This window comes from Rhamphochromis longiceps, linkage group LG14 (assembly GCF_057381845.1).
Source record: "Rhamphochromis longiceps isolate RC_006_pf linkage group LG14, R_longiceps_female_GT1.1, whole genome shotgun sequence".
Classification (NCBI taxonomy): domain Eukaryota; kingdom Metazoa; phylum Chordata; class Actinopteri; order Cichliformes; family Cichlidae; genus Rhamphochromis; species Rhamphochromis longiceps.
In genome coordinates, this window is record NC_140570.1 from 2,764,681 (window position 1) to 2,787,014 (window position 22,334).

General features: G+C 43.3%; 2 protein-coding genes across 8 annotated transcripts in view; both read right to left on the minus strand.

Moving 5' to 3' along the window:
* Window positions 1-2,169: 2,169 nt before the first annotated feature.
* Window positions 2,170-12,432, minus strand: LOC146653412 (tyrosine kinase receptor Cad96Ca). The gene is made up of 12 exons (XM_085380481.1): window positions 11,645-12,432; window positions 11,458-11,530; window positions 11,300-11,387; window positions 9,552-9,777; window positions 9,268-9,406; window positions 8,345-8,443; window positions 7,773-7,933; window positions 7,500-7,637; window positions 6,295-6,406; window positions 5,427-5,526; window positions 3,666-3,765; window positions 2,170-3,272 (listed from the first exon to the last, which is right to left on the minus strand). The coding sequence occupies exons 2-12, from the start codon at window positions 11,471-11,473 to the stop codon at window positions 3,165-3,167; spliced, it is 1,287 nt and encodes a 428-aa protein (XP_085236607.1). The 5' UTR covers window positions 11,474-11,530; window positions 11,645-12,432; the 3' UTR covers window positions 2,170-3,164.
* Window positions 12,433-17,992: 5,560 nt separating this feature from the next.
* The window catches only part of usp32 (ubiquitin specific peptidase 32), a 68,834-nt gene continuing 64,492 nt past the window's right edge, over window positions 17,993-22,334 (minus strand). For all 7 annotated transcript variants that reach the window (XM_085380474.1, XM_085380475.1, XM_085380476.1 and 4 more), the window contains one exon: window positions 17,993-22,295. In XM_085380474.1, the coding sequence (XP_085236600.1) occupies window positions 22,122-22,295 (174 nt within the window). In that variant the 3' untranslated portion in view covers window positions 17,993-22,121. The remainder of the gene's footprint in view (window positions 22,296-22,334) is intronic.

Consider the following 22,334-nt stretch of genomic DNA (forward strand, 5'->3'; position numbering starts at 1 on the left):
TGAACTGAAGTCTATAAACAGCATTCTGGCGTAGGTGTTGTTGTTGTCCAGGTGTGAGAGGACAGAGTGCAGTGCGATGGAGACTGCATCCTCTGTGCTCCTGTTCTGACGGTATGCGAATTGGTGGGGGTCCAGGGTGGGGGGGAGACAGGATTTGAAGTGTGCTCGGACTTTGAGTTACCAGACAGCTTTAAAATGGCTGAGTGTCAAGTGTTTGAAATGTTTGACTCGTGGCTATGGTTCCAAATCGCTTCCACTTTGTTATAATACCACTAACAGCTGACTGTGGAATATTTAATATATTGGGAATTTCATGACTGGATTTGTTGCACCCTAACCCTATCACTGGAATTCACTGAGCTCCTGGGAGTGACTGGAACGCCTGAATTCAACAATTTGGATGTGTCAGTACTTTTGGCAGTGTAGTGTGTAAATCAGCTACATCCACGAGAGGGAGAAGAGTTAATGAAAAGGTAAATAATTATGCCTCACAGTGATTTCAAAATAATTTCCATTTTATGATTTCCACAGAAATCGTACCAATGTGTTCATGACACCACCTGCAGGGGTTGGATGTGTTAGTGATGGGCAGGAGGAGAAGTGCAGAACACTGGTGGATAATTTGGTTCAGGAGAAGTCATCTGCCTTTCAGTGTGAAGGTGGCCAACCTCAGGAGGAAGAGAACAGCTGCACAACCCATTTTCATCCTGGGACAAGATGATGATGTGCAAGTATTTGTCGTCCACACTGACAACAAGTTGACCAACACACAGGCTGTATAAGAGAAAGCTGTGTTTCCTAAAGAACCAGAGATCCTTCAATATGTGCAGCAAGTGTGCATTGTTATGGTCGTCTGGGGGGAGTAGCATCAGAGTTTGGATAAACTGACTGCAAACTGGTCACTTAATAAACTGTTACCCTGCTGGGTAATCCTGAGCCTCTGCACCAGTTAGTGAGCAGGTAGTGAAGCGCCTTCAGACCGATTCTGCACCTCTGCCACAAAGACAGAGGTGAGTAATCTCTTATGAAAACATGCTATTGGTAGTCTACCCAGTAACGGCTCCTCTTGTTGTTACACCTTTCAAGTAATAGGAAAAAAATCATATTTATTTTATTTGCATATCAACAAAAACAAGCCACTTATCGGGGCCTGGAGCCTGGGGCTCGCTCGGGCCACTTCGGAGGTGGGGTGCCCCCGGCCTCTCGGCCTGGGGCTCGGTCACTCAGGCGCAGCTGGCTGCCGGCGGAGCTCACGGGCGCGTCACTGCAACTCCCCCTGGCTTCTGCTCCGCGGCTGCTGAGTGAGCCCTCATCTGGGACTCTCCTCAGCTCTTTCTGGGACAGTGGCGCGGCTGCCCCTCTGTTGGTCTTCCTTGGTCTCTTGTGTTCTGGGGGCCTCTGGATGTCTGGAGTTTTGATCTCCTCCATACCTGCTTCATGCCCTGGAGGACGGGACTGTGGCCCCCCCACACCCTCTAGCAGATCATTACATGAAGGAACCTTTTAAAAAAAACAAGCGCGTCCATGCTCACAGGTGTACACGCGGGTGATCACACCCACAAACTACACCCTTTTTGGCTCCTACCTCAAAGCACACTGTGTTCTGTTGATCTTATGTGCTGCACAATAATGTTTAATATTTAGTATTTACTGTCATATTCCCATATATCATTGTGATGTTGTTTATTCTATAACTCTTGTTCTCTTCTGCTTGCTTTCTTTTTTCTTTCTCAGCAGGTGATCCAGGTGATCGATATATGCATTTTTTTTTCTCTGCCCGTTCTGTTGGTTTTTGTCTTTTGCCCTTCTCCCCCGTCCCTCTTCTCAGCTGTTTCTCTTTCCCTCTTTCTTTCCCTCTTTCTTTCCCCCAGTCAAGTCTGTTCCGTATTCAGTAAGTGAAAATAAAATAAACAATAAAAGGTGAATCAAATGGACCATTACGGCAAGGCTGGGATGGTCAGTTTGGTAAAGTAAATCCGTTGGGCATCTTTGTTTGCCTTTAGACAACAATTCTGATGGCAAAAGAGCCAAACGGGACAGGCAAAAAAAACAAAAACAAAAACAAGCCGATGAGTTAAACGTAGAACAGCATTTGGTCCGTCCCCCTTCACAGGTAAGTCTTCCTACAAATCTTTGTCTGCTTGTGTTAGTCTCAAACTTTTCCATTAATACAATTCTGTTCTGTCATTTATCTTTATGTTTGAGTCTTAAAAGCAAAACCAGGGACAAGGTCTGCAATTCAGCTGTTGCAGTTTATTCAGATGTAGCAATGTTAAGTGACCCCTGCTATAGAAATACATTAAAACTGGATTTTTTTATATTGGTTTACAAAACAGCAAAACAGAAAAGCTAAAATATACAAATGAATGCAAACACTGAGAAAGCTTTGAATAAATTAATAAAGAAATGCTATTAAAATACAGACATATTAAATAACGTACATCAGACATGTCAGACTGCTGAATGCTGAACAGCTCCTCCTGTTGGACTTTACGTGTGATCATCTTGTTTCATAGAGGTTCTTCAAACGTTGAGCCGAGAACATAAATGTGATCTAAAAACGTATGTATGTTGAATTTTGCACATTTTCTGCAAACAGTTTATGAAACATCCTTGTAAAGAAAACACAACAATTAGACTCCAGGTAACAAATCAGTGCACACTGAATGATTATGAAGTGAGGCTCTCTGTATTGCTTTCAAATAATTATTCTCAACTTTTCTCATTTAGTATTACTCAGGCTGCGTCGCTGCACACACTGGCATGATTCAGCCTTCAGTGGTCCCGTGTGTAGCTGGTAATGTGTCAGTATTTGTGTCTGTTGTCAGAGGAAGTTGAAGTGTGCGCCTGTTAGGATACATTCACAAAAACAAAGTCCTGAAATGTGACAGTCATCAGCGTACAGTCGGCAGACTGTGATCACACAGTTTGATTCTGTTTACCACAAAAATTGGTTTTATATATAAACTAATATTTTATATATGAAAAATAATATAAGAATATAAAAATACAGAAAATGAAAACCACAGGTATATATTTAAAAGAATCCTTTTTGAACAAACATGCACATTATGACTGTTGTGATAAGTTTTCTGCTCCTTTCATTTATTCAGCAGGAATTAAAAGCCCACCTGAAATCTGCACGCATGATTTAAAGTACCCGTTTAGAAATTAGTGTCCAAACTGACACTCGCTGCTCGTAAACGATTGTTTTCCTGAATTTCGGCCTCATCTGTCACCACCTGCTCTGGACTCTCCACATCCACGTAGTCCTGCAAAGAAGAACACAGTTTATCTCACACATGTTTGTCTATCTGCAGGTTCAAACTGGGAGAAAGTTCAGAAAATAATCTCTATAAACACAATTCAACTACATGTGGGTGCATTTAATAACCAAAACACGATGAAGCAAAAGCTGAGTGAAACTCAAACGTTACCTTTCTGTTTGATTGAATTCATTTCAACAGAATTATCGCGTCAGTGAGTATTTAAGACAGAGAGACTGAGGAGTTTACTCTGACAATACTGTGGAAACACTTAATATAGTCGCGTTTTTGTCAGGATTTTAATGCTGTGTGATGAATATCTCAGCACCACAAAGGCTATGCTGTGATGTTTACAGATCATAACAAAGAGAGAAGAGCTTAAAACATGCTGCTGCTTACCGCATCGTTTTCCATGATGCTCTCCAGCATGCAGACGATGTCTGTGAACGAGGGCCTCAGGGTGTACGGCTCCTGCCAGCAGTCTCGCATGATGTGAAGTCTGTGAGGTCAGAGGCCACTCAGTGATACACAGTCCATGATTCTCTATCATAGTTACTATCATCCTGAGGTATAAGAGGATGGTACATAAGGAATGGTGCGGGACTGGCACATGAATGCGACTCATCCAGTTTAGATATTGATGGGGGGACGAGTTGAACCGAAATTAAGCTAAAGGAGGAAAAAGGTCGGAAAGCTACGTCCAGCAGAACACAGTCGCTTTCAGTTTTACTTTCTGAGTCATCTACACACGTGTTCTGATGACACCTCCCCCTCCTAAACACACACTCCCATCACAAGCACAACACACAAAAGACATGATTTTGTTTTTCTGAGCATAACTTCATTAAATATTCTCCTGAAAACAAAACTCTGTATGAGCCATGAGGCTCGACAAAATGCTCCTGACAGCGAGCCTCTTTAGTAAACGCAGCAGCTTTTTAGCGGTTTTACACAGATGTTGATGGGTCTTTTAGATTTCTGCCAAGCTAACGGGATCGAGGTGTATTCCTACCTTCCTTGGGTGAGGCTGACTCCCCCCTTTGTTAGAACTCTCTCTGCTTATTTGGCCGTTACAATTAGCCAATCAGCCTCCCCGGTGTACGTGCACCTGCTGTTCGTAACCTCTGGTTTGCACGAGCGATCTTGTTCCTTCTGCAGCTTGTTTTCCAGCTGTTTCTTTGCGTATGACACTTTGTCATTTGCTGACTGCGTGTCATAACTGGCCGACTGTGCCTCGTGTGTCCTCCTCTGAGTTCTACCAGATATCTTTGATTTGACAACAATTGTTCTTAAATTTTGGATGTTGATGTTGCTGCTCGCCTGCTGACAGGGACACGCTGGCTGCCCGTCCGTCTTAGAATTGACTTTAAAAGTTTGTTGTTCTCCTGGCTCCTACGTACCTCTGAGCGTTTGCTGTCGTGGCCCCCAGATTATGGGATACGTTGGCCCTCTGTATTAGGCATATTTACATCTCTTTTAAAAACACACATGTTCTCTGAGGCATTTTAGGAAAAACCAGCTTCTGGACAGATTTAGTCAGTTTTTTGGTCACTTTTAATCTTTGTTATTTCTTTAATTGTATTTATTATCTAATTATTAATTCAAGTGTATCTTTTATTTAATTATTTTATTATTATTTAATTTTCTTTGTCTGATTAATGTTTGATTTCTTAACTTTTATCTCTGTTTTTACTGGAAAGTACTTTGGTCAGCCATGTTGTTTTTAAAGTAGAAATAAAGTTGGATTTTTTCTGATTTTCAGCAACAGTTTATGTGTTGAATATTGATGCTATGATGGCATGTTGTGTTCTTTAAAGCAGCAGCTTCAGATTTGCTCTGAAGTCTCTCACAGTGACACGTGAGCATTACTCTGCTAGAAACCTGAAAGCTGATGTTTGTGTTTCAACAAAGCTCAATGAAACCTGACTCTGAGTAACAGCTGATTTCATTACGAGGATGATTCTTCTGTTGAGAACAGCAGTATTACTCTTTACTGCAGCAGAGTACACATGTGCGGTTGCATCACGAAACATGAAACGTGGCACGGCCTGCTGAGGGACCCACTGTGACAGGGGGGAGCTGTTTTCAAAATGAAGAAATAAATCTAACTTAACTGACATATATCAATAACTAATATACCTAAAGGCAGTTTTCACTTACATCTCTGGTCTGCAGCCTTCCGGGTTTGTGTTTTTGTGACCCATACAGATGTGGTACACCACTTGCTCTGATGTCTCCAGGTTTGGATACGGCAGCGTACCTGAAAATGTATTCATATCACAATTTCTCTTAAAGTGGATTCTGTCACTGAATATGTGCCCAGAGCAGCAAATATCACTGTGTAATAGAAATCCCTGTGTGGGTGTGGACTGCAGACTTTTAGTAATTTACAGTAAGACAGATAAAAGTATCCAACTCATAATCTCTACAAAGAACCGTACAAACACTGCAGGGTCCACGAGTTATTAATACACTGTAATTCAATTCAGCTGTATTTATATTGAGTCAAATCACCACAACAGTTGCCTCGAGGTGCAGCTATTGCAGTTGCACTGTAGACTTACAGGACAGCTAACGTTTTAAATGTCATACGACTGAACTGGAGAGCGAAGTCAGACAAAAGTAGGACGACAGGATGCTTCAGTCAGCTTCTTCATGTGTTTGGATGCTGGTGACAAGGCGCCAGGTTTCCACCTCTGTTCAGAGATGTACTCGTAACCAATGACACAACTTTCCAGAGTCAATTTATGTTTATATTTGTGCTTACATTAATGTTGTGTTATTTCATTTCAGCACTGCTAATACACTGTGGCTGCATCACGGTAGAGGAAACAAGCTTTTAATTTCTCCATTTTATTCTGGCCGGAGTGAACAGCGGCCCGTTGTAATGACTTTCAACCAAAACACGGAGCCACCACAACACAAGGCCGCTCTTCAACAAAGAGCACGTTTGGAACATATTACTGAACAAGTAGAGGAGAAGTCATGATTTCCAGTGGTCAGAGAGCAGCCCAAACCTCCCACTCACCAAATGTCTGCATCTCCCACAGCACGATGCCAAACGCCCACACGTCTCCCTTGTAGCTGTAGTAGTTGTTCTTGAAGTACTCTGGGGGGTACCAGCGCAGGGGTACACGTTGCTGCACAATTTACACATGATGGAAAAAGTGATTTCACCAAAACTTGAAGGTGATATTTTCAACTATGTCAGTGGGACAATTTTAGACATCTAAAAAGATCGTGGAGGAAATGCACGACACCATTACTGCTGGTCTTTTTCTGCACCACAGTTTCCTGTTGAAAAGGATGTTGCTAAATCTCCTGCACACGTGCAGTAACACAGAAGCAAAGTCTGTTTCAAACTGGGCTCAAAAAGAGTTCACTACATTTGTAGCTCAACCAGTAACAAAGGTCATCCTATCACATCAGGTTGGACCAAACGTGAGATGCAGTTACACTTTTTGTTTTTGTAATATCCAGGTTACATTTGAAAGTGTTGTCCTGAAGCACTTTCAGTCAGGACCACTTTAGCTAACGAGAGATCCGCGGTCATTTAGATTTGCTGGTGTGGCTCATCTCTGGGACATCCCCGCTCTTCCATGTGCACACATCGAAAGCTGGAGGTGGGGAGAGGAACAGCAGCAACAAAGCAAGGCACCAGCAACTACAGACAGTGATTAAGTCAGAAATTACATAAAAGGAGAAACAATGGCGGAGGAAGGGGGTGCGAAGCGGCCTAAAGACGAGCAGTAACTGTGGACGGCTCCAATAGCTTGTACAAAGGCATGACTGGCTGTAACTCAGGATGTGGAGCAGGTCATCTGCTAAATATAAACACCAAATATCCTCAGGCAACATCTGACTCAAAGATTCTCTCCTGAGTACAGATGTGTGCACACGTTGGACAGAAAGCACTTCTGTAGAAGCTCGTATGAATGGAGCAGAGCTCAATTAGGCTGGTGCTGAGATCAGCTGATGTGACGGTGGCTGACTTTGTTCAAACTCTGCTCAAACCTCAAACATGCATTGATGTTACAGTGAGAGTGAAACTACAGCGCGGGAGCAAAGCTGGAAACGTTTGGGTCACTTTGGATTCTCACTGGGAATCAAACACGAACGGAGGACGTGATCATCCACAAATAAGATCAATGAATTTGAAAATGTGCTGCAAAGCTGTTCGGCAGTCCGAGGACTGTGAGAAAAGGATGCTGTGTGTGCGTACTGCGATCTTACACGTGGGTTTCTCCAGCGACTGCTGCGACGGCTCGCCATTCGCGTCAAGTCTCGGGCGAGACCAAACTCGGCCACTTTCACCTCCCAGGGAAACTTGTTGACCATGACATTCCTCAGAGCCAAGTCACAGTGAATAATCTGCACAGAGAACCAACAACATTAATGCAAAATGTAAACACAACGATAAAAAGTGTGTTCAAACTGTCAAAAACAAAAGTCACACTGGGACAAAGTGGGACCAGTATATTTCCTATCAGTCTGCTATGCTCTTACCATTTTGGAGCGCAGGTGCTGCATGGCTAGAGCAACGTGGTACGAGGCAATGGTGAGGAGGCTCTGCAGCTCAGGGTCAGTACTCAGGTGGGCTCTGTTGGTCTGCAGGAAGGTCCTCAGAGTGCCGTAGCTCACATACTCCATGATCAGAATGTAGGGCTCTGCACAGAGAACATCCCAGTCAGAGACAGAGACGTAGGGCCTTACAGAGGGACACGCCTCCAAGAAGAATGCAACAGACGTTACAGGTTAGTTCGTAGTTACAGGTTAGTTCGTAGTTACAGGTTAGTTCATAGTTACAGGTTAGTTCATAGTTACAGGTTAGGAAAGGGGGGAAACTAAGCATATCTGTCGGTGTGGAGGAAGATGACAAACAAACTGGTTCTTTCTACTCTACCTGAGCACTCTATAAAACATTTATCCGTTCATACAAGCACTTTTTCATGGTTACGTGCTTTTTGGCATGCAGACTGGAGCAGCCAGGGCTCAAACCAACAACCTTCTGATTAAGAAGGTTCCAAGCCGCTCTACCTGAGCAGAGAAACAGCAGTCTGTATGCACATGTTCATCACCTGCAGTGGTGTTCCAGTCCAGTAACTGGAGGATGTTCTTGTGGTGCATCAGTTTTCTCATGATGGAAACCTCCATGTCCACGTGTTTGAGGCGGACGCCTGAGGTAGAGGAAGACACAAAGGTCAAACCAAAGCCCAGATGTAACTGGCTAAATCAAAAGGAACGTATTCAGTTTTGTACTAAAGCTCAGCATGATTCATGTTAAAAATAATCCTCATTATTATTCTTGTCCTGACTCTTAGTTCAGCACCTGAGCTGAAGTGGTAAACGAAAAAGACAACAAAGAATAGTCGATGGATGCTAAAACTGTAGCTACAGCTGAGAGGAGTTGCAGATTCAGGTGGTTAGCCTCTGTGAGCTTGTCTCTGTGGGCAGCTCCTCCCACTTCCTTTTACAGTATTGAATGCATTGTTGTTATACGGCAAAACTTATATTGTACAAGATGAATTTGGTGCCATCAAAGTTCTCCTAGCTCGTCTCAGAGCTGCGTTTGACGTCACTGGTCACAGCATTTTAGCAATTTCATGAAGTCTGGAATCCCACAGGGTTACGTGTCAGTGCTTTTACACTACACTCGCTTCGTTTTTTTCAGTGCTAACAGTAAGTTATGGTCGGGGCTGTAATATTAACACCGAGCGCAACGTCAAAAATGTATGAAATGGCTCAGACCAATTTGTTTTTCAGGAATATTTGATCAACCAGAGCGATGACGTGTTGCAAAAACTGCATGAAAAATGTAAACAAACGTGAGCTTAAAGATTCCCACTAATTCTACTTAAAAACAGAATATTTGAACATCATTATAGGACAGCTTACAATCATTTACTTGGATGACAGTTTCCTTCTGCTTATCATGTCAAGTACTTAATTACTGCTTTCAGGGATGCTCCGCCTGCAGGCAAACCTCCAGCCATGTCCTTACCTTCCTTGCTGATCTTACAGGTGAACATGCTGTGGCCTTTACACGTCCCTCTGGTCATCCTGGCCTGGTAGAAGACGCCCTCCTTTCCTGCTTTGATCAGCTGCAGAAGGTTCAGGTCTGACTTGGTGAAAGGAGGATCCTTGAATTTGAAATAGACCCGTTCGTACATCATCAAGGTAGAACCGCACCAAACAGAACATGTGAAATCTAAATCTATCATCATCTGAAGGTTCATCTTCTGTGTCTACAGCAGGAACACAAAGATATCTGTGAATCAGCGCTACCTGCTGCAGTTGCTGCAGACCTTTCCACAGCTTCTTGGACGGAGACCTGGCTGAAGTGCTGGGTCGGAGTGGAGATTTGGGAGGAAGTTCCCGCTCCTCCTCCTCCTCCTCCACCACAACTGGGATCGGCCTCGCAGGTAAGAGGGGAGGCTCTACCCGAGGCACAGCACTCATCAGCATCTTGTTCTGCCGGAGCAATCTGATTGTCTTGAGAGCGGATCGGTATCTGCAAAATAACGTAGACAGTAGAACAGGTAACACCGACCCAGGTACGGAGGCGAAACACTCGGCTGCCCTACTAAACCAGGAGCAGCAAGTCTGACGACACACAGTTTGGGACTCGGAGCTAAACTGTGTAACTGTAAGTGACACTGCACATAAACCAAAGATCCAGACATCCAGTCTCTTCCACGTGTCCTTGTCAGTGTCATTGGGGGTGGAGCCTATCCCAGCTACCACAGGGTGAGAGGAAGGTCACGCCTGGGACAGGTCGCCAGTCTGTCGCAGGGCTAACACAGAGAGATAGACAACTGCTCATATTCACACCTATGGGTGATTTAGACTCACCAGTTAACCTGAACCCACTAACTGCATGTCTTTGTGCTGTGGGAGGAGCCAAGAGAACCCACTCAGACACGGGGAGAACACCCAGACTCCACACACTCCCAGCCAGACAGCGCATTCAGACCCAGGAGGCAACAGTGATAATATTCCTAACCTTAATGAAAACAAATCACATTTATCTAGAAATACATTATCTATAAACAGATCACCGAGTCTTGGGAGCTTTATTCTAAAAAAACGAGCTAAAACTGGTGGTTGGATAACACAGACATGAATTCAGATGGAGGCTGCAGAGCTGACCCTGACTCAACATTCGTTTTGAATAAGTCAGTCTTTTGCTATTATTTTTCACTTTTTGTAATGCACCATCATTTTAGTTGGTAACATGCTGCACAAATAGAAATGTTTTCAGAATAAAAGAACGAGGAACAGCTGAGAACAGCTGGCCATGTGTTCTTTTTGGCTCATTTCAAAACAGCGACACATTTGAATGGGATTGTATGCTAATACTGAAAGATAACATATGACGCCAAAATATTAGAAACATCTAACAAGGTGCTGTATAAAGTAGGTCCGTAGACATCTGTATTATGAGTCTATGTTAACACGATCTCTTACAGTGGATAACATCTGTTTTTGGACCTATGGCGCTATGCATTTATTATAATAATAATAATAATAATAATAATACAAAGGCTGAGCAAAAAAACTAAATTCATCTTCGGTGTTTTCACGTTCTACTTTAAAAGTACATAAACACTGAAATCTGAAGACTGCAGATCTCAGGAAATGAGACGATCAAAGAAGAACATCTCACTTTTGTAAAAAGGGAAATAAACGTCTACACCAAACTTCACACAGCAGGTGAGAGGTACATTTCACAAACAAGCAAAGACAAACTTTAAGGAAACCGTTATAGCGGTTAGCATCTGAGCGGCTCATTCCCTCCGTGAAGCCAGTGTGGCCAAAAATGGGCTTTTATTAACGTCTGATCTTATAATATATTCACGCTAAAGTACGTGAAGGGAAATTGTTATGTTTTATTTAATAATGCTGCTGTTACTGTTGCAGCTTTGGTGAGGACAGTCAGCTTAATTTGAACATAAAATGTAGCAAACAGACCAAGTGAGACTGAGGTCACGTCGTTAATAAAAGCCTTTTTAAAGAACTTAAAATGGACTTACTTTCTGATGCACACGGCTCCCAGCACTGTGAACACCACGATGGTGAAGGAGAGGAGACCGCTGAGGGTGTATACAACGGAGTAGACATCTGAAAGGCCACAAATAAGTAAGTCTAAGATTCACGAGCTCTTACAAAGCGTCAAAGCCTCAAAGCTCACCTGAACAGTTCGCCATGTCCTCTGCTCAGTGTTTGTTTTCTGGCACAAACTGGTAAAAGAACATCAGGCTGGTCTGGAACAGCGATAGGAAGAACGTTTAGAACGTTTCTTTTTATAGAGCTGATTCACTGAAGCCCAAAATACAAAGAAAGCACAGGAAGAGAGTAACTAAATGAAAAAGCCCTACCTGTGCTCTGTGACAACTTTGATCAAGTCCATTCTTCTCGCCTAAGCCTGCCAGTCAGACACCAGACAGTATTTATTCTGCTCGGTCCCACTTAAAAATTCAAAAATCCGCCTTGTGCTGGATAAAATGTCTGACCCGTGTTGTGTTCAGCAGGAGCTCTCACAGTACATCAACCACAAGACAATCAGAGGAAATGAAGTGAAGCAGCAAGTGGTTTGAGATGCGCTGTTTCACCTCACGCTGATTTCTAGAATGAGTGTGAGTCCACTTCACACTAAACTGTCTTCATGTCAGCTCTCCCAGCTCACGCAGTAACGCTGCAGATGCTCGGTCAGTTTGTAGAAGTATGAAAGTTCGTCACAAAACTTTAATCATGCAAACTGTTTTTTTCTTTTAACTCTTTGGTTTTCCCCCGCACCCTCTCATTAACCACAGTGGAATATTATTTACTGCAGCAAAAATAGAAATACCACAGTACTAACGACATAATCTCAAGTTAGACTCGAAGACGTTATCTGTGCAACTTACAGTAACAATGTCATGTAGAGGGGCTCAAATCAATGTAACAATGTTACAGTGATTATTTGATGGAGCTCGTTTTAAGCACATTATTTACTGTCGGGTAGTTTATTGTTCTGAAAAATGACCTCACTTTAATGTTTAAGGACAGCTTTCATAAGCTTGTTGGGGCTGCCAACAGAAAGAGAACCAGATCAACAGGTCATCTAAAGTACAAACATTTTAAATTTAATCACACCCAAAAGTTAATCTAGTGTTAAGTTACCGACTTAAACACACTGACGCAGTCATTTTCCACGTCCAACGTGTGACCAGTCACAGTCTCTCTGCTCTGACACTAAAAACTGAAAATGTCAGTCAGGATTAGGCGAGAGGCGGAAAAGCCCCTGACTGGTGCGCAGGGCAGAAAGAGTAGCGCTGTTTAATTCGGAGAAGCTGCTGCAAAGCCCCTGTGTGTGGTTTCCTCTCTCGTCTGTTAGCTGACTGCAAAACACCGAGGAAGGACAACAAAGGTCAACAACTGTTTTAAATTTGCTGCACTTCTTCGTTATGACGAGCACAATCATGTAAAACCACTGCTGTTTCTAACATGTTAGCATGCTTACATTTGCTCATTTGAACCAAATAAAAAGTCAAGTTTAAAAGACTTCCATGCAAAGAAATGAAGGTCCAGGGCTTTGTGGTCTAACCTCTGTCTGCCAAAACTCGCTGTAGGTGCATGTAGTGTGACATCTGTGGAGCCCGGGCATGTGTGGGAGGCTGAGAGATACGCACAGCACGCGCTGTAGAGAGCTCCTCTGCAGTAAAAAGTGGTAAACTGGGGTGAGCACGTATAGACATCTCCAAAAAATACAATTAAAGGAAAACTTTTTAATAATCAGTTAAACTTGTGGGATGTTGCTCTGCTCAATTAACCCTCATAATGTCCTCCCGATTTCCACACAGCTGTGGTCCTCAGGGGTCAGAAATGTCCCCACTTCATTTGAGTGTTTTTTAAAGTATAAATTGTCGATCAATTCAGTGTTACACCTTAGTTTTACTTAAGACCAACACATTAACACAAAATTTACCCAACATTTTAGGGCCACCAGACCTTGTTTACATAAAGTACACTTTGTTTTTGAGCGAAAATAAAACGAGACAATAAAAGATTGTTTTGACTGTTTGTCTAACTACAGAGTGCTGTATGTTGAACTGTAGTGAGAAAGTTCTTTTGAAGCATTTATAAATTTTAAATGGCAGCACATAATCACAGCTGTGGTCCTCAGGGGTCAAAAATGTCCCCATCTGGTTTGATTGATACTTAATTAATATGAAGTGGATTTTTCCCCACTTTTAATTAAAACTTAATTCAAACATTTTGACACAATTTTTTTTTATTCCATTTTGAATTTAAGTCTGATAAAAACCTCATAAAAATGAATTTTTTCTTTGTTTTCGGGTAAAAACTAAATTAAATCATCAGTTATTGTGAGGATCGTTTCACAACCAGAGTCGGTTGCTTTAAAGAGCAGGAGGGGCCGTTACTCAGTTTGCTGCTATTAGAGATCAGGATGAAATCCTTGTGAGACCCTGTACTGGTGCAGTGGGTCCTGCTTTCCACCTGGTGCACGACAGTGCCCGGACTCATGTGACCAGATTATGCAGGCAGTTCTTGGAGGATACCACTGCCTGGTCTCCATGCTTGCTGGACCCACGTCCAATAGAACCTCTGGGAGATAAACAATATGAGAACAGCACCACCAAGGCTGGAGATGGAGCAACACTGAAAGAGAGGACCGGTGAAGCACGCAACACATAACAACAATGCTCAGTGGCTAGGATCTAAGAGCACACCACAGCAACCATCACAGTGGCAGAATGACTCACAGAAGCTAAAGCTACAGAAGCTAACTACACTCCATCAGCACAAATTAACGAGCTGCTTATGTATGAGATACACCCAGAATGGCTAACTGAAGGCTGGATAGTCCTGATCCCCAAAGATCCCCAGAGGACATCAGTCATGTCCAACTACCGGCCAATAGCCTGTCTCAGCACTACATGGAAGCCCCTTTTAGGCATTATAGCAGCAAGATGGATAGGTGTATGGCTCAATACATAACCAAGGAATTGGCAGAAACACCAGAGGGGCAAAATACCAACCAGTGTTCGAGCAGTCTCGCTAGACTTCTAGACTCTCTAGACTGCCTAGAACTGTACAAGATCAGTGTGATGCTGAGAACCTTCTTCAGGAATCCCATGGGGGAACAGAGACCAACAGAGGCCAACTAAAAGTCAATACCACAAGTTGCCATCAAGTCTAGGATCTAACACATGCTCCGTCCCAAAAGCTGTTCTGCATAGACCTGAACCCCATGGATGGAGCAGTCGTTAACCACCTCTAGATGGACGACATCAAGCCTTATGCCAGGAGTGAACAAGACACCAACTCACTGATCCACAACAACAACATGGGAATGCCATTGGACTGGACAAGTGTGGTCACATGGTAACAAAGACAGGGCAACATTGCAGACACCTACAAGTACCTTTGGGGGGGACACAGAGGCAATTTGGAACCATGAAGAGGCCACCAGGAAAGTTGCAACCAACAAAATAAGAGATAAAAGCCACTGACATTGAAACAAGGAAGCTCCTTACCATGCATGGAGTCCAGCACCCTCCAAGGAAGGACCTCGCTCTCCTGCAGCAGTGCGGTATGAGAAGGGTCCAGAGGAACAAGTGGTATAAATGAGCCCAGAAGAATCTGGTCTACATCAGAAGGTTGAATCTAGTCAGATATGCAGACCACCTCAACCTACTGGATGACTTATACGCAAGTGTGTTTCAGGCACGTCTAACCAGGAGGAAGCTCTGTGGCAGAGCCCATGAAGCTGTGGTTGCAGCCTTACTTCCCCTACAGCGAAGACATTGACTGTATTCCAAATTAGAGATGGACCGATCCGATATTACGTATCGGTATCGGTCCCATACTGACCTAAATTACTGGATCGGATATCGGAGAAAAATAAAAAATGTAATCCGATCCATTAAATATCACGAAAGCACCTCGCAAAAGTTGCAACACGCCGTAACTCACCTCAGAACGTTAGCACGTCAGAGCAGTATGCATCACGTGATAGAGCGGCTGTGGCATGCCGGACCTGTCGGTGGTCTGGATAGCATGTGGAGCTTCGCTACCAACCCGGCATTTCATCTCCGACAAAGTTATCCCCGAGAGAAGTAAAGCAAGTGTGTAAGTCCATCTCTGAATGTAAAGCATTCCTGCGTTAAGCTTAACAAGCGATATATGGAGCGACTGCCTCTTCTTGCTGCTACTTCAATCATGAAACTGATCAATGATCAGCTGATCGGCTTTTCTGTCGCGAGTCCGTCTTTGTTTTTGGCCCACTTTGCACCAGAAAGAGGAAACCAGCGGCTGAACAACAGCAGCACGTTTAAGCTTGATAAGCTGTTGTTAGAATTTATTTAATATTAATTTCTACTCGAGGATCTTTTTCTACGTAGCTGACGCTGGTAACTGTGCAGGGGCGGATCTAGCAAAGTTTAGCCAGGGGGGCCGATAGGGCATGAACAGGGAAAAGGGGGCACAAAGACATACTTTTCTTTCTTATTCTCATTTAAAATGTCGAGCTTTTAATAAATAATTATCTGACACCCAAAGTTTTAATTTGATGTAAAATGAATAGAAGTCAATTACTGTATATAGTGACTATTAAGTCTAATATATATACCCTAGTAAGCTATAGTACTTTTTCCTTTGGGAAGGTACCATCTGTGCAGTCTGCAATTTTGTTGAAGAAAGATGTTGAATCTATTTAATATTTCTTGAAAAATAATTGATTTCTGTGCATTTTTTTTTCACACTGCATCAAATTAAGGTTGATTACGTCGATTAAGCATCATGAGGTGGAGCGTGAGGGGTGGTTCCCTATTTTTTATTTATTTATTTTTGTTGTTGCTGGGAGTTGGAACCCTATTAGTTAGGTTGCTTAATATTTATGCTAAGTACTCTTTAAAATACCAGAATAGGGAGGATGGTGTAGGTTTAAGTTTATTAGATTGATCAGTATTGCTGAACTATGAAATATTTTTTTTTGCATACAGGTATAACAGAATAGCTTTAGTGTAGTTGTTGTTTTAAACTTGAGTATGAACTTATACAAAATGCAGCAAGATATTTAAAAAACAGTTTTGTTGATTAAAAAACACTATATCGGATTCATATCGGTATCGGCAGATATCCAAATTTATGATATCGGTATCGGACATAAAAAAGTGGTATCGTGCCATCTCTATTCCAAATATGGATAAATCAGAATCAGAATCAGAATACTTTATTGATCCCTGGGGGAAATTATTTTTTGTTACAGTGCTCCATTTTAAACCAACATTAAGACAAGACAGACAATACGCTAACTAAGAATAGTACAATATATACATATATATACATACATACATACATACATACATACATACATACATAAGTCACTTATAAATAAATAGTTGGAAAAGAAACATGTGTAGTTGTAGCAGCAAACAGTGTGTTAAGTGGATGCGTTGTACAGGGAGATGGCCACAGGCAGGAATGATTTCCTGTGTCGTTCAGTGGTGCTTTTCGGTAATCTCAGTCTCTCACTGAACGAGCTCCTGTGACTGACCAGCATGTCATGGAGTGGGTGGGAAAGTAGCTCAACCTTGACAAAAGTCACTCTGCTGGGTTGGGAAGGCAATATGAAGGAGCCAAGTTAGTTTATTACTACAGTCTGATTATGTTAACTCGAAACTTGTGAGGTAAATGTGGAACTTTTAGGCCGTTGGCTGCTTTAATCAATTGGGGATCAAGGAATAGCTGAAAGTGTTGGGGTACCTGGGTCTGGTGGTCAGTGGTTTTGATTTTGTTTGTCTATATTCTGTGACTTAGTGTTTCTCTTTTTTAGTTAGTATCTCCTGATTTCCAGTCTTAGGTTTTGTTTATATGCCTTTTCATGTCAGGTTCACACTGCTGTGTTGTTTCCTGTTTTACTGACAGTCTGCGTCTGTTAATGTTTCCAGCTGTGCTCTCATCCTGTGTCTCATTCCCTCGTCATCCTTCTCTGTATTTAAGCCCTGTGTTTTCCTTGGTCTGTTTCACGATGCCTCTCATGCTGTGTGTTCTACCTGTTTAATCCTTGTTCATTTTTCCAGTTGAACCTCCGAGGACCTGGCATCCACACGTGGACGTCACATTTTGGGTTGTTTAGACCAAAATACTAAGTTTTGCTCTACAAGGGCCTGATATCCACTTATGAGGACGTTATCCTGCCACTGTTCTATCGAAATTTAAAACGAATGTCCTCATGTGTGGATCTCATTTTTCTCAGCAACAAACATCAGGTAAAAAACAAAAACAAACAAAAACCTGGTAATTCTTAGTTTTTACATTCATCAGATCCCAGTCAGCCTAAATAGGAAAGAGAAATTAAAAATGCATGCTGTGAAAGAGTTCGGGTCTTAGGAGGTTAAGTTAGTTTCCTGTTTTTCTAATAAATCTAAGTTTCTAAGTTTGACCTCCTGCAGTCGGCGCTTCGGGTCCATTCCTGCCTGCCGCACACAGCCTGACACAAAGGAGCTTAAAAATATGTTGGAGTTCAGTCAACTTATGGCCAAACATAATGAGACACCATCGAGTTGGATCGTTTCTGTCTGTGTGATGCTTTGCTCCTGCTTGTGGCATTAAATTGAGATGATCAACGAGGCTGTTCTACTTCACAAGTCTACGCAAATTGCCTGAAGTGTCAGATCAGGGTTGTGACCACAACAAAACGACTCTGATGTCATTTCCTTTGCTGAATTTAATTTGTTGCTTGGGTATTTCGTTACAGATCAACAGGATCACTCCATATACACAACTACAGGTACAGTATTTTGTACAGTTCATATTCAAATACATAGTTTTCATTGGCTTATTTACAAAACACGTTTTATTTATGTACACGTTTTCATGTCAGTGCAATGCGACTTTCTTCCAACGAACACCTTACAAAAAAGTTTATTAAATTAACACATCTGGTTCACATCAGACAGATATGAACTTAAATAAAAAAAGAAGCTACACACACTGAAAGACAGCTCAGTAGTCGATCGCACTGCCTGACACCGTGAACTAATCTTCCTGGGGGGCGGGGCTTCAGATGCTAGCCCGATGTTCTACAGAATCCGTGCTAGTCCAGTTTCAGAGATAGTCCAGTTTCCCTGGGCGTCAAATCCTCGTTCCTGGATTAGAAAAATTGTGCTGAAAGTAACCCCGACATGAAACATTTCTGCTAAGAGATTACGCTACCGGCCGTTTGAGGGCACATTCACAGCCCAAGAAACAAAGAGAAAAAGAAAGAAGTTGACATCTATTGCACCTTTAAGTAGAGCAAACATTGCAAACTGAGCTCTCAAGGGACAATTTTTCCTTCGAGTCCTGTGATAACCTTCAACCACAGACACAAACTGGACACTGTCTACAGCTCAGTGCGACGGCAGGAGGGTGGAGGGGGAAAGAAAAAGAGCTGGCCAAGCAAACATAAATAACACTCTTATGTACATTTCCATTTGTTCAACAAATGTGATCTTTGCAGAAGGAAATAAAGTTTCATTCAGTGACAGATTTATCTCCAAGTACATCCATAACAAAGTCGTCTCATCACAAATACAGCAGCTAAAAAAGGGGACGAACGCAGAGACGAGGCTCTGCGCTCCAGAAGACGAAGCCGGGCGCCATCGACAGTCTGCCGTCTGTTCACAGTGATTAGACGGAGCCCCCTGACGTGACAGGAGCTCCGCCATTGCTGCTACAAAGCAGACACACAGAACTCTGCAGCTGGAACCACGCGGTGAAAACATGGGCTCGTCCATCTCAAAGAGACCTCAGCAGCCACGTCGAAGCAGCCAAACCTTCAGAGGAAAGGAGGAACGGCAGCACTCTGACCCACAGAAACAAATCATTTGCTCGAACGTTGGCTCCAGTCGTGTAGCGATGCATTTACGCTCCTCACACAAACAGACTTTGGTTACTTTCCACACGTGAGCACATCTGTCTACGGGGGGATGGTTGTTTCCAAATCATTTCCCTGAAAACATCCCGGCAAAAGGTGAAAACGTTCTAAGACACTTATTTGATTTTTCTTAAAACTTTCATAGAACTTCCTGAAAAAGTTTAAATATTTATTCATTTCCACCAGAAACCATCATCCCAGTCATCAAACGTTATGCCAGCAGCTAAGAAATGAAATCATTAAAAATGGACACTGCTCCGTCTACACTGACATGTCACTCGCTTTTGTTGGACACCCATCAGGGTGTGGCTGGCCCACTGGATGGCTCAGCTGAGGAAAAGGGGGAAACTGGTTTAAGATATGAAACACTAAGCTATTAAAATGAGATTGTGAAAGTCCGTCTATTGAGACTGGGCATTAAGATCTGCTAGAAATACAGAAGCTGGAGTAAGACCTTACAGTTTGTGTTGTGCTTTGATGGTACCCATTCACAAATATGTGGTTTCAGCACCCCTGCTGCAGCGATCAGACTGCACAGGACGGGGCACCTCACACGGCTCTCCAGGCTCGATACCCACAAAGCTCAGAAAGGTGAATGCTTGCATTGGTGGTGTCATTCACAAGCAGGCTGCTCATACACGGCAGGGCAGATGTGGCCAAGTGCACAAGTGACTAATATACCAGCCTATGGAGGCTGTAGCCAGTGAGCTAGCCAACAAGTGGTTATCCATAGATTCATTTTTTCCCCCTAAAACTAAAAAGTGTTCCAGGAGCATCTATGATCCCCTAAGCAGCAGGAGGTGGGACCACTGCAGCGATACTTCACTGCATCTTTATACACTCATGCTTCAGGTTTTAGGTGTGCTAAGCGGCATTGAACCCGAGGCTGAGCCTGCTGTTAAAAGGGAGCTCTGTTCCTATTACACATTAAAACAACTCAAAAATACAAGATGGAAGCTTTAAAAATGTAATGATGTGGAGTCGGAGAGAAGCGACTGACCAACCCTCTGCAGCCGCTCCATTGGTCATTGCATTCGCCTCTCACTCAAATGAAATACTCGTGTCAGTACACTACAAACTGTCTGACACAGTGTGTGAACTCTGACAGGGGAGAGAAATCACACGAGTGGGAATTTATCGGAGATATTTGTTAGATATCCGTCCGATCTATGAGTGCACGTCCGCACTCGACACTGAAGGAGCTCTTCCTTATTTCCTATCGTGCACACACTGGTGCAAAAGTCACTGCTCATATTAAACAGCATGACTTCTGACCTCACAGTCCAGGAAGGTTTATCAGGTCTGTATGAATTCACTGAGAGTAGATATATGAACTATGATCGCTTCAGGGACAGAAGTTAGAACCCAGGTGCTTTTCCAACTCCACGTTTGCACGGTGCAACCAAAAGTACCTGAACTGTGAATCATGCAAAGCTGCTCTAGTTGCGTGAAAAACAAAAAACCCAACAGTGCAACACATGAAACACTCATGGTTAACAAAGGCTTCCCTGCCTCTGTGCGAAGTAGCCAAGGTGACACCCGGTGAAGGTGAGAAACACTCACAGCGATCTGTGGGACTCGTTCGAATGTGAGCAAAGTGAAGTGTAAGCACAGAAGCCACATGAGACACAGTAATAAAGGCTAAAGTTGGATTCTGAATAGCATTATGGGTAATGTGGTTTACAGGCTTTGAGCAAATAAAAAAATCTCTGGTTCTTCCGTTTTGACACTTTTAAAATAAGAAACAGTAAAATAATTGGCTGTGATGGACGCAGGAAGTCCAGGTTTGGGTGGACAGCAGAGAACTGCAGAGGTTTGCATCAGCCCCGTGGAGATGTGCCTGGTGTCTACAGGTGGGGCCTTTAGGTAGCCTGAAGCAACTCTAAGAAAAACTAAAAAAATAAAGCAGATCCTCTAAAATGACACATTTACACAATCAAAAAAAAGCGTTTAAACATATACCGTACAACTTTTTAAATCATGGCACCTGTCCCCAACAAACCCAGGTTCTCAGTCGTCGTGGCTACATACTGGTCAACATTGCACAAATCACCGTGGATATTTGGCAGCTGCAGGACCAAACACAGCTTTTGGCAAACGTGCCGAATTTGATGTGAACATCAGGACCCGAGTGTCCTGGGAGGGGAGGGGGGTCTTTGTGGGGGTGTTCCTGAATGCATGTACCGAGTCTCCTACACTAAAAGGAAGCATTTCATGATATTAATACTGTCACAGACTTTTGGGGTCCAGTTGGCTGAAAGAATGCAGGAAGCGATGAGGTAGCGTATGACGCGTGTTTTCCTGCTCACACTATCGCTAATAAAACCTCAGCAGAACCATTGGTTTGAAAGCTTGCCCGGGCATCCGTCGTCTCCCGTGGCACCAAACGTGACTCCAGCACACAGTGAACGCTGGGCCCCGTGTACAGTTGGCATCCGTAGGCCTGCAGGGACTCACGCCTGGAGCACATCGGTTTTTCCCTGCTCAGGTCAAATCGTGACTCTGGGTAGAAAAAGCCGTCTTTTGTTTTGAATCCTGACATCACAAGTGATAAGTGCACGATAAGAAAGCAACATCGCTGCATGACTCGGCCGTACTGCCATACATTCAGAGATGCGTTAGTGTGCAAGTATATTTTACATCTATGTCATGGCGAGGATCACGGGGTGGGAGCTGATGGGAGTTCGTCGGGCTCAGCAAAGTGCACCGGTCGGGTGCTTTCACAGGGAGGGGCTTCGCTGTTGTCTTAGCAAACCTTTTCACCGATCCGTGTTTGCAGTCGAGTTTAGAAAGTGCTGCGAAGCAGCCATAAAGACGGCGCGCGGTTCAACTGTCAGCCGTTCGTGAGATCTTCTGGCGCTTCCTGTTCAGAGCAGCAGGCTGAAAGAGGCGAGCGGGCGTAGTGCTGGCTGATGGAAGACGAGCTGCGGTCACTGGAGGACGCAGTATTTCTTGTAGTCTGACTCAAAGTCTTCGTCCATGCTACTGGTGTCGGCCATCTTCTTGCCATCGATCTTTGGCAGGAACTGGGAGTAGTTGACTCCCTGCTGCTCGTAGAAGAGAATGTAGGCCGAGTCGGTGTCGATCTCCTCAGAGTGCACTTCCTGTAAATGAAAAAACAAATAAAGCGGAGTGTTGTTACA

Excerpts from the sequence above, each read along its gene's own strand:
- LOC146653412 (XM_085380481.1), bottom strand. Across the intron at positions 9,407-9,551 it reads GTCTGCAGCAACTGCAGCAG|GATCCTCCTTTCACCAAGTC; the intron begins GTAGCGCTGATT and ends TTCAAATTCAAG. Across the intron at positions 7,934-8,344 it reads GGACTGGAACACCACTGCAG|AGCCCTACATTCTGATCATG; the intron begins GTGATGAACATG and ends TTCTCTGTGCAG.